The sequence below is a fragment of the Falco naumanni genome, chromosome 2 (genome assembly GCF_017639655.2).
Source record: "Falco naumanni isolate bFalNau1 chromosome 2, bFalNau1.pat, whole genome shotgun sequence".
In the NCBI taxonomy this organism is placed as follows: domain Eukaryota; kingdom Metazoa; phylum Chordata; class Aves; order Falconiformes; family Falconidae; genus Falco; species Falco naumanni.
Genome location: NC_054055.1, coordinates 98,037,155 through 98,049,235, shown reverse-complemented (window position 1 = coordinate 98,049,235; position 12,081 = coordinate 98,037,155). Strand labels below are relative to the sequence as shown.

The following is a 12,081-nucleotide window of genomic DNA, read 5'->3' as shown; positions in this document are numbered from 1 at the left end:
GTAATTTAGATAAATTACCTTGTGCTTCAGTAGGTTGGGGTTAAAACTCCGAGATTCTCAACTGATTACAAAAAAACCTGCCAGTTATCAAGTCCTAACCGAGTAATTTGCCGCTTATTTCACCCTGGCTAATTAAAATGTAATCACTATTGTTTGGCAATGTGCATTCTGTCAGCAGTTTTAGGTCGGGAAAAGAAATCTTGCCAAGAAAACACAAAAAAAGCCTTTCACTAGGAATTGGCTTGATCTAAACTGCCTCTTTAGCCACTGAAACTGTAAAACAAGTAAATTACAACCGCCTGACAACGCAATCAAAAACAGTAATCCCTCTCTAAGATAATCAACTATTTTAACGGGGACCCCCCTTCCAAGCCACCCCGCGAAGCGCAGGCCCCGCTGACAGCCAGCACTCCGCCGCCGCGGGCCCCGGGCAGCGCCGGGGCGGGCAGGGCACCCTCACCCTCGGGGCGCGTCCCCCGGCCCCGTAGCACAAATTCAGTTATGGGCACCCTACACCTTCCTGCCGCCGCTGAAACGAACACGTACAGCTTTCCTTCCACACCGATCCCTTTTTTTTCCTCTTTTTTTTTTTTTTTTTTTTTTTTTAAATCGGGTTATCCTTAAATATCTCTCAAACCCGCCTTTTGCGGCAACGCCTTAGCCCTGAACGCTGCTGTACCCGAAACGCCGGCCCGAGCGGCTCGAGCTCCGAACCGGCAGCAAAGCACCGGGCGAGCAGGCGGCGCGGTCCCCGCAGGTACCCTGCGCGCCGCGGAGCCGTGCCGTCCCCGAGGGTGGAGGTGGCCGCCTCCCGCCCCTCCTGAAGGGGGCTTGGGAGGGAGAAGGGCTGGCGGTTCAGGAAGGTTTCCATCGTTCGGAAGGAGTCGACTCGGTTTAAGGCTCGCACAATGTAGAACAGGTGGGGATGGGAGAAGGGAAAGGTGCGTCTCTAACTGGAAGACGGGAAAGGACGGGCAGACAGCCGCTGCTGTTCCACCCCCTCCCGCGCCGCTTCCAGCGCTCTCGCTTTCGGGGCTCACTCTCCTTTATTTCATGTTATACCCCGCAGATGTCCCCCCATTTCCTCCCCATTTTCCCACTCCCGTTAGCCAGAGATGTGCCCCTCTGCTTCAGAAAAGCGTCACCCCCACCCTCACCTTCCAGGAGGTCGGAAGCAAGTATTACACAGTCCCGACCGTCGCTCTTAAAAAAATCAGCTCAAACTTTCCCACCAGGCTGGAGAAGCGAACCACCCGCGGGCGGCGGGGCGCAACGAACGCCTCGCCCGGCCCGCAGGCAGGCGGGGCCCCGCCGGATCGCCCCAGCACCGCCCGCCGCTCGGACGGACAAGCGCACCCCCGGCCCGGTAGCACCGCACCGCGACCGCTCCGCCCGCCCCGCGGCCGCGGACATCACCGCAGGCAGCGGCCGGGGCCGTCCCGCCGCGCCGGAGGCAGAGGCCGGGCACGCCAAGCACCTGCGAGGAGCCGGGGCAGAGCGGTGCCCCCGCCTCGCCCCGCCGGGCAGCGAGCGGCTGACAGGCGTTCGGCGGGACGCGGCGCGCCGGGAGCCCCGCGATCCGCCACCTCCTCCCGGCGACCAGCCCCGCAGGGCGCCCGGCCGGCACCCACACGCACCGGCGGGTCTCGGCGCCGCCGCGGGGCTGTGCCCACCTGTCCGTCGCCTCCAGGCGCGGGCGGCGGAACTCGCGGCGCGCCCGCCGTCCCTCGGGGAAACGGACCCCAAGTTTGCCGAGAGGCGCTGCGGCCCCGGCCGCCCCTCCCGGCCCGCTCCCCGCGGCGGCCGCGCCGGTGCCGAGGGACACCCAGCCGCCGGGCGGGCCGCGCGGCGGCAACGGGCCGGCGGCGGGGCGCCCCTGCGCGGCGCCATGCCCCTACCTGGAAATGCTTGAAGAAGGCGGAGATGCGGGTGATCTGGAGGCTCAGGCACCTGGAGGTGCATCTGGCAGTGGAGAAAGCCTCGTCCTGCCTGCGGGCGGCGGCGGCGGCCCCCGGCCCGGCGGGGCTGCCGCAGGCGGCCGTTACCCAGAGGAGCAGGGCGAGGGACGCGCCGGGCGCCCTCCGCACCATCGCTCTGCGGGAGAGGAGGGCAGAGGGGCGGCCGGGCGCTGCGGGGGGCGGCAGGCGCCGGGGTACCCTCCTGCTCGGCGGGCTGGTGCCGGGCTGCGCTGGGGGCAGGCACCTCCTCGCCGCAGAAACTACACAAGAAAGTTCAATCATTCAACTCTCCTCACCCCCCGCCCCGGCCCACAGCCCTCCCCCGCCGGCAGCGGGCGGGCCGAGGCTGACAGCGGCCGCGCCATTGGCTGCGCCGAGCGCCAGTGGCGGGGCGGGCGGGCCGTGCGGCCGCGGGAAGGTCGGCCCGCCGGGGTAGCCGCCGGGGCCCTCGCCGCACGCCGCCACCTGTGGGGCAGCGGGGCGGGCAGCGGGCCGCCGAGCCGCTCGCCCCGTCCTCGCACCCGGGCGGGCGCGGAGCGTGTCCCGCCCCGCTGCCGCGGAGCTGGGCGCCGGCGGCCCGCGGCCGACTCGCCCGGCTGCCGCTGCCCGGCCGCTGGCGGGGGCTGGCAGGCGGCGGTGTCGGGCACGGCCCGCTGCCTGGGCCGGGTCGGGCGTGGCGGCCTGGTCAGCCCTGCCACACCGCCGGGCCGGCCTCTGCGCTGCCGGCGGGCACCGGCGCAGCCAGCCCGCGGCTTTGTGTATCAGCAGCCCTGCTAAGGGCCCGGTCCTCAAAGCCCTGTCTGCTTTAATCTCTTTTATTTCCTTTTTTTTTCTTTTTTTTTCCTTTTTTTTTTTAATAAAAGGAGGGGGAGGCGAGAACGCATGGAAATTTATGAAACTCGGTGTTTCTCACAGAGAAACGCTGTGGTGAGCATTTGTCCCAAGGTGAAACCCATAAAGGCTCCTCTGAAGAGTTATTTAAAAATGAAAATCTACAAGTCATTAGTCCAAATACCTCTGGGTAATAGCTGCAAAATTAAAACAGCGCCTTGAGCTTTAAAATGGCTACCATAGAGTATACATCAGCCTAACATCCTCTCTCTCCCTCCCCGCGCCTTCAGTCCCAGGGCTGGGAGTGCACGCCACAGTATGTAGCACAGAGGTTACGGGCTACATTCCTCTCTGCGCACACTATATGGACTCCTCCCGCGGCAAATATGTGCGGCGAGAGAGAGCATGTGTGTATTTCTCACTGGAGCCTGTGGATTGAGCGTCCTGAACTGGAAAATCCCAAGGTTGTATTGAGCTGAAATAAGTAGTCTTTAGGCCGTTCCAGGAGTTAATACTAGATTAGTTATGACTATAAGTAGTAGTTTAATGTGGCTATCAAATTCTATATTAAACATGCTGTAAGAATCCTCTTTACTGGAACAAGTCTTAGCATAATTTAAGTGCTCATTAGGAAACTCACCTAAAATCTCATCAGAAGACAGCAAGGTCTTCAACCAGTCTGGCTTGTGCTAATTTTGCATGGCTATAATTCCTCTCTTTATGGATGTTCTTATGTGCACAGATGTGAAATAAAGCATATTCCCCAATGTCGTTATTCTTACCAGACTACATGCATACATCTTCTGTACACCCACATATATCAGAAAATCAAAGTATAAAAAGATTTGCTACATCCAAACTGATAAATCAGCAATTAAATTCTAGATTTAGGTTCTAGGTATAATTTTACTATCTTACCACAAAAGACACATGTTAAAAAGAGAAGAGAGTTCTTGTCACAAGTATCGCTAATGTACAAATATAATAAGAAGCCAGACAAATTTTAGTTTAGATATTGCTTTGCAGCTTACAGTTTCTCTTGTCAGCTGACCAGAAATCTTCACTTGAAAGAAGCCAGTAGGCTAGATTCACTCCTGCAAATGTTAACAAATTGAGATGACAGTTTGTGCCCTTGGATGCTTGAGGGAGCACAGCTGCCAGAAGACAAGGTAACCTGCCACATCCTGGCACAGGACTTGCCTTGCTGCTTGCACTGTGTAAGCGTACTCTGCCGGCTATTTTGGAAATGCTCTGGTTAGGCAAGAAAGTCTGTCTCAGCTACACCTCCAGAACTCTTCCTCATCTTTGCAGCTGGAGTGACTACCTACAGAATAAGCATAGGTCATAAGTGGCTCAGAAATGCTGTTCCCAACTCTGATTTCTCACTGCTAGAGAACCAGTTTACCTAAAATCCAGCATCACCATATTTAAAAAGAAAAAACCACCACATTATAGAACAACTCAGAAATAAATGGACAGTCCTAGCAATACTGTGACAAATAGTGGTGAGCCCACTCAGGCCTCAGTATTAAGTTCAGGGCTTCCCAGTTTCTAGCTGACTGACTTTCAAATAGGTTTTCTTAAGCCTTGAGGTTTTCTCATTCTGCATAAGAATTCTGCAACTTTTTGCCCTGAGTCAGGAAAAGAAAATTCCTTCATTGATTCATAGTGTTTACAAGTATACTAATTGCTTTCAACTTTTGCCATATTTTGGCAGATAATAACTGCCTAAAAAATATGTAACTACCTGTAAATCAGATGCAAATCTAGAAAGAGCAGATGGTTCTGTAGATTTTTCCCCTCCATCTTAGCACTAATGCAATTTATATTGTGTATCATAAGCCTCAGCTTTAAGTATAAGGGTATGAATCCTGTTTCTTTTCTTTTATAAAGTCTGGAAGCAAAGGGCATAGAGCTCTTCATAATTAAAAAGTTTGTGAATACACAGTTTACTCATTTGCTTTTGTTTGAAAGGTCATGGTTACAGAGATCATCAGCATGGTCTGTGAATTCCTTTTTAGTGAGGGCTGACTTGGTTAGCACACAAAAGACTGGCTGTTCGGTTCCAGTAAAACTGTATTCACACAGGTCCCACTCCCTTACATGGAGATTAAGAAACAGGCTCGGTAGCTCAAGAATTTCGTAGGCAATTAAAGCCAACTATGGGCTACATACCCGACAGACTGAAAGACAAGATACACAAGTTTGTAAATACACTCATTTTGGAGAGTTTAATAAGTTGGTTACAGAATATAGAAATTTGGAAATAAATTATATATGCACTCCAACGAATCTTTAAAGAAACTTATGGTCCATAACCACATAAATAGACATACAGACACATTCGTGTGTATTGCTCGCTGATTATTTTTTCTTTGTCAAGAAATGACAGTAAATAATCTTTTAGTATTAGGAGTAGTAGAATTAGTACCAACAAATCATTGCAAGTGCAGCGTATTAGTCCTTTGCTAAAAATACAGGGATTATTTTCCTGCCTATGCTTCATCAGTCTGACACTCTGAAAACGAGCTTTTTGGAAGACCGGCTTTGCGGAACCCGGAGCTGGTTTTTTAGAGGAGACAGCGCCACACGCTGGTTTTGTGAGGTGAGAGCTACTGGCCGTTGTACTGATTTATTTCTGTTCGATGAGTTGGCTTTAATCGATTTCAAATTAAGATGACTGCATCTTAAGTAATTACTTCTTATTCTAAAGGGAATTGCCAACATTAGGGTCTGATTTCAGGTAAACAAATAAAGGAGAAAATGTTAAAAATATTTATTGTTTTCATATAAACCACGGTATTCTAGCTACAGATTCAGTTTATTATATTAAATCATTCTAAACTGCCATTCTTTGCTCAATTCTCCTCAAATTTAATTATGTTAAATTTAATTTAATTATGTTATGGGATAGCTTTGTATGTCAGGGAGTGTTTCAACTGCCTAGAGCTTAATGAAGGTGACAATAGGGTTGAGTGTTTATGGGTAAGAATCAAGGGGAGGGCCAACAAGGCGGATATCCTGGTGGGAGCCTGTTCTAGACCACCCAGCCAGGATGAAGAGGGAGATGGAACATTCTACAAGCAGCTGGGAGAAGTCTTGCAATCACTAGCCCTTGTTCTTGTGCGGGACTTCAACCCACCAGGTGTCTGCTGGAATCCAACACGGCGGCCAGGAAACGGCCTGGGAGGTTCCTGCAGCGTGTGGACGATACCTGCCCGCCACAGCTGGGCTGTGAGCCCACAGGGGAGGTGCCCCGCTGGGCCTGCGGTTTGCAAACAGGGAAGGACTGGTGGGTGATGTGGTGGTCACAGGGTGTCTTGGGCATAGTCATCATGAGATGGTGGACTTTTCCATTCTCGGAGAATTAATGTCAGGGGTGGGATCAGCAGAACCGCTGCCTTGGACTTCTGAAGGGCCGACTTTGGCCTGTTAAAGAGCCTTGTTGACAGAGTCCCTTGGGAAATAGCTCTGAAGGGCCAAGGGGTCCCGGAAAGCTGGACATTCTTCAAGAAGGAGCCCAGCACAGGAGCAGGCCATCCCCATGTGCCAAAAGACAAGCCGGCAGGGAAGACCAGCCTGGATGAACAGACGGCTTTGGCGGGAACTTAGGGAAAAAAGGAGAGTTTACAGCCTGTGGAAGGTGCAGGCAGCTCTGGAGGACTACAAGGATCTCACAAGGTTATGCAGGGTGAAGATTAGAGAGGCAAAAGCCCAGCTAGAACTCAGGCTGGCCCCTGCTGCAAAAGATAAGAAAAAATATTTTCACAAATATGTTAGAAACAAAAGGAGGCCCAAGGAGAATCTGCATACTTTATTGCATGTGACTGGGAACGTTGCCACAAAGGATGAGGAAAAGACTGATGTACTTAATGCTTTCTTTGCCTCAGTCTTTAAGAGCAAGACCAGCTTCCCTCTGGGTACTCAGTGCCCTGAGCTGGAAGACAGGAATGAGGAGGAGCAGAATGAAGCCCCCACAGTCCAGAAAGAAACGGTTTGTGAATTGCTGCTCCACTTAGACATGCAGAAGTCTACAGGACCAGATGGGATTCACCAGAGGCTGCTGAAGGAGCTGGCAGAGGAGCTCACCAAGCTGATCTCCGTCATTTATCAACAGTCCTGGCTCAGTAGGGATGTCCCAAAAGACTAGACATTAGCCAATGTGATGCCCATCTACAAAAAGGGCAGGAGAGCGGATCCAGGGAACTACAGGGCTGTCAGGGAAGGTTATGGAGCAGATCATCCTGAATGGGATCATGCAGCATGTGCAGGATAACCAGGTGATCAGGCCTACACAGAATGGGTTCTTGAAGGGCAGGTCCTGCTTGATGAACCTGATGTTCTACAACAAGGTGACTTGCTTAGTGGATGAGGGAAAGGCTGTGGATGTTGCCTACCTGGACCTTAGTAAATCCTTTGACACCGTCTCCCACAGCACTCCCCTGGAGAAACTGGCTGTTCATGGCTTGGACAGGTGTACTCTTTGCTGGGTAAAAAACTGTCTGGATGGCTGAACCAAAGAGTGGTTGTGAATGGCGTTACATCCAGCTGGTGCCTGATCACAAGTGGTGTTCCCCAGGGCTCAGTACTAGGGCCAGTTCTGTTTAATATCTTTGTCAATGATCAGGACGAAGGGGTTGAGAGCACACTTAGTAAGTTTGCAGATGACACCAACTGGGCAGAAGTGTTGATCTGCTTGAGGGCAGAAAAGCTCTTGAAGAGGGATCTGGACAGGCTGGATTGATGGGCCAAGGCTGGTTGTGTGAGGTTCAACAAGGAGAAGTGCCCAGTCCTGCACTTGTGTCACAACAACCCACAAAACACTACTGGGGTCACAACAACCCCACAAGGCTTGGAGAAGAGCAGCCAGAAAGATGCCTGGTGGAAAAGGACCTTGGGGTATTGGTTAACAGCTGGCTAAACATGAGTCAGCAGTGTGCCCGGGTGACCAAGAAGGCCAACAGCATCTTGGCTTGTACCTGCAATAGTGTGGCCAGCAGGACTAGGGAGGTGATTATTCCTCTGTACTCAGCACTGGTGGGGCTGCACCTCAAATACTGTGTTCAGTGTTGGGCCCCTCACTGCAAGAGGGCTGTAGAGTTGCTGGAGTGTGTCCAGAGGAGGGCAATGGAGCTGGTGAAGGGTCTAAAGCACAAGTCTTATGAGAAGTAGCTGAAGGAACTGGGTTTTTTTAGTCTGCAGGAAAGAAGACACAAGGGGGCCTTATTGCTCTCTACCACTACCTGAAGGAAGTTTGTAGGCAGGTGGGGGTAGGTCTCTTCTCCCACATAATAAGCAATAGGACAAGGGGAAATGAACTCAAGTTGCACCAAGGGATGTTTAGATTGGCGAATAGGAAAAATTTCTTCACTGACAGGCTTGTCAAGCATTGGAACAGACTGTCCAGGGAGGTGGTGGATTCACCATCCCTCTAGGTGTCTAAAAAATGCATAGATGCAGTGCATAGTGACACAGTTTAGTGGTGGACTTGGCAGCCCTGGGTCAATGGTTGGAATTGATGATCTCAAAGGTCTTTTCCAGCCTAAATGATCCTATGATTCTATGTTATGTCAAAAATTATTATAACTCTGTGTACAACACAATCCTGCAAACACTCTACAGGAACCCTGCATGCTGCAGTGCCTGCATACTAATGAAGGCTGTATGGGTAATAAACATAGTAAGATCTGTCTGTAACTGCATGGCTACATTCTTTTGGGGATCATGAAGATATGGTGGGATTGCTCCATGACTAGAGTACTCCAGTGGCAGAATATAGGCCCTTTAGAAAGGACAGGATGAGAAACAATGAGGGGCAATTGGTCTTTATGTGAGAGTGGAGCTGGAGTACATGGAGATCTGCCTGGGGATGGATGAGAAGTCAGCTGAGCACTTAAGGGTTAGGATTAAAGAGAGGACTGGTAAAGGTGACTTTATAATGGGTGTCTTCATACCAACACAGAGGTGCTCATTGGAGATGTGAAGTTCAAAGGCAGCCTTGGCAGCAGAGACCATGGGACTGTGGAGTTCAGATTCCTGAGGGCAAGGAGGAGGGTGAAAAACTAGCTCACAACCCAGAACTTCAGGAGAGCAGACGTTGGCTTCTTCAAAGACCTGCTTGAAAGAGTCCTGTGGGCTAAGGCCTTGGAGGGAAGGAGGGCCCAAGAAATCTGGTTAATATTCAGGGATCACCACCTCCAAGCTCAAGAGCAGTCCATGCCAAGGAATAGGAAGTCAGGCAAAAATGCCGGGAGGCCTGCATGGATGAACAGATTGCTTCTAGCAATAGTCAGACCCAGAAAGAAAGCATACGCTGGGTGGAAGCAGGGACCAGTAAACTGGGAGGAGTACAGAAACGCTGTCTGAGCATCCAGGGATGAAGCTAGGGCAGCTGAAGTCCAAATGGAATTGAATCTGGCTAGGGACATGAGGGACAAAAAGAGGGGCTTCTATAAGTACAAGGGAGACAAAAAGAAGACAAGGGAAAATGTGGGCCCGTTGCTTACCGAGACAGAGCACGTGTTTCCATCAGACATGAAGAAGGCTGAGGTACTGAATGCCGCCTTTGCTCAGCCGTTATTAGCATGAGTAGCTGTCAGGAATGCCGGGTCGCAGAGAGCAGCGGGAAGGGTTGGAGGAGGGCAGATGTGCCCTTGTTGGAAGAGGATGAGGTCAGGGAATACGTAAGCAAACTAGACATGAGTAAGTCCATGGGCGCTGATGAGATGCACCCCCAAGTGCTGAGGGAGCTGGTCGGTGTCATTGCGAGGCTGCTCTGATCTTTGATCGACAATGGCTATTGGGAGACGTGCCCAAAGACTAGAGGGAGACAAATGTCACTGGAATCTTCAGGAAGGGAAAGAAGGAGGACCCAGGGAACTACAGACCGGTCAGCCTTGCCTCCATCCCTGGGAAGGTGATGGAGCAGCTAATCCAGAAATCAATTTTGAGGTGCATTAAGGACTAGAAAATCATCAGGAGTAGTCAGCATGGCTACACGAAGGGGAAGTCTTGCTTGACCAACTTGGTAACCTTGTGTGATGAAGTGACTGGCCTTGCAGAGGAGGCGAGAGCTGTGGATGTTGTCTGTCGGGACTCCAGTGAGCCTTTGCGCGCTGGCTCCTGTAAGATCCTTACGGACAATCTGTTGATGAACGGGGCAGGATGAGGAGCCAGTGAGGTGGACTGAAAAGTGTCTGAATGGCCAGGCCCTGAGGGTGGTGATTAGCAGTGCAAAGTCAAGTTGGAAGCCAGTGACTAATGGTTTATTCCAGAGGTCAATAGTGGGTCCAGTCCTGTTTAACATCTTCCTTAATGGCCTGGTTGATGAGGCAGGGTGTACCCTCATCAAGTTTGCTGCTGACACAAAACAGGGAGGAGAGGCTGATATGCCAGTGGGTCTTGCTGCCGTCCAGAGGGATCTTGACAGGCTGGAGAAATGGGCTGCCAGGAACCTCATGAAGTTCAGCAAGGGGAAGTGCAAAGTCTGCACCTGGGTAGGAACAACCTCATGCAGAAGTATATGCTGGGGGCACCCATCTGGAAAGCAGCTTGTCAGAAAAGGTCCTGGGTGTCTTGGTGGACTTGGAGTTAAACATGAGCCAGCAAGGTGCCCCTGCAGCAAAGAAGGTTGGTTAATGGTGCCTGGGTCTGCATTAGTCAAAGTGTTGCCAGCAGGTCGAGGGAGGTCATCTTTCCCCTGTCCTCAGCATTGGTGGGACCCCAGCTGGAGTACTGTGTCCAGTTCTGTGGCTCCTCAGTACACAAGAGACAGCAACATATTGGAGAGAGTCCAGTGAAGGGCCAATAAAGTGTTGAAGGTACTGGAGCATGTCTTCTGTGAGGAAGGGCTGAGAGAGCTGAGCCTGTTCAGCCTTCAGAAGAGAAGGCTGAGGGGTGGTCTCATTAATGTACATAAATACCCAAAGGGAGGATGCAAAGGAGCCAGGCTCTTCTCAGTGGTGCCCAGTGACAGGACCAGAGGCAGTGGGCACAAACTGGAACTCAGTAGATTCCCTCTTGAGCATTTTCGAGACCTTCAAAGGCTGTCTGGATCTGGTCCTGGGCAACTGGCTTTAAGCGTCCCTGCTTGTGCAGGGGGTTTGGACCAGATGACCTCCAGATTTCCCTTCCAACCTCAAACATTCTGTGATTTGAACAATATAATAATTTGAACAAAGAAATATTTTTTAAGTGTATTCCTCCCCTCCCAAAAAAAAAAAAAATCTAAATAGAAAATTGTTACCTTAAATGTTTACCTTAAAAACTAATTACTTGCCATAGTCTTCATTGAAGTCTGCAGGTATTTTTTCAGAAGCACTTATTTAATGTAGCAATGCAACTTATATTTGTACTATATGAGCTTTTTGAAGAGCAGTAGTCTGTTTGATTAGTGAATTTATGGCCAGTGAATAAAGGGTTTATTCCATGTCCCACCTACTCTGCGTGTTTAGTTCACTACTATTCAGGACATACATGAGGAATGTTATATATGTGAGATACACAATAACTCTAGATGTAATATTAGATATATTTTAATCTATTTTAACTGTATTTATAGATCTAATGAAGGTTTGGAAGATGGCTGGCTTACCTTTGATTTCTTGATTGTGATTTCTTGCTAGCAGCATTTCACCAAAGAAACTGCAATAACTAGAACTCTGCTAGATAATTGTCTTTAATTTTCTGTCTGAGCTGTCTGTGCTGCTGCTCAAGGGAAGCTGAAAATATTTACCATGGAAAATGAAGTTATTTTGAAAGATGCTTCCACAAAATTATTTCCTGCTGCAAGTAAAACAATGGATGCCAGAAGTAACATAGAAAGAAAAATTATTTTTTGCCAGAAATTATGCCATCTGTGGACAAACCCTCATGCCTGTGAATGGGAGGATGAAATAGACTTTTATATGGCTTTGAACATTACTTCAAGGGCCAAATACAACCCTGTTGCTGTGGTAAGGGCTACATAGTACACTTTTTTTTCACCCTGGGTTCTTATAGGTGGCCTATACCATTCCTTCCACATGGGATCACTGAAGTTAATGACTTTCTCAGACTCCTCTGAGGAACAGGATTTTACATAGTCCTAACTCAAGCCTGTGAGTAAAATCCAGAAATCTAGCTCTCTGTCTCATATAGCTGATATTCTTCCTTTGTAGAACTGCAGTCCTTACAATAATACTTTCTCCCAGGAGCAAATCAATAGGAATTTTCTGAGTCACTGTTTTCTCTTGTACAAGGAAAATCAGTAGTAGGTAGTAGGAATATTAGTAGTGCAGTCAGCAGTCGCACT

At 50.1% G+C, this 12,081-nt stretch overlaps 1 protein-coding gene across 1 annotated transcript in view; it reads right to left on the bottom strand.

Annotated features, from left to right (window-relative positions):
• Positions 1–2,260, bottom strand: part of ANOS1 (anosmin 1) — a 139,591-nt gene extending 137,331 nt beyond the window's left edge. Inside the window, exon 1 of the mRNA XM_040582785.1 lies at positions 1,899–2,260. Coding sequence (XP_040438719.1) covers positions 1,899–2,240 — 342 coding nt within the window. The 5' untranslated portion in view covers positions 2,241–2,260. The remainder of the gene's footprint in view (positions 1–1,898) is intronic.
• Between the last annotated feature and the right edge of the window lie 9,821 nt (positions 2,261–12,081).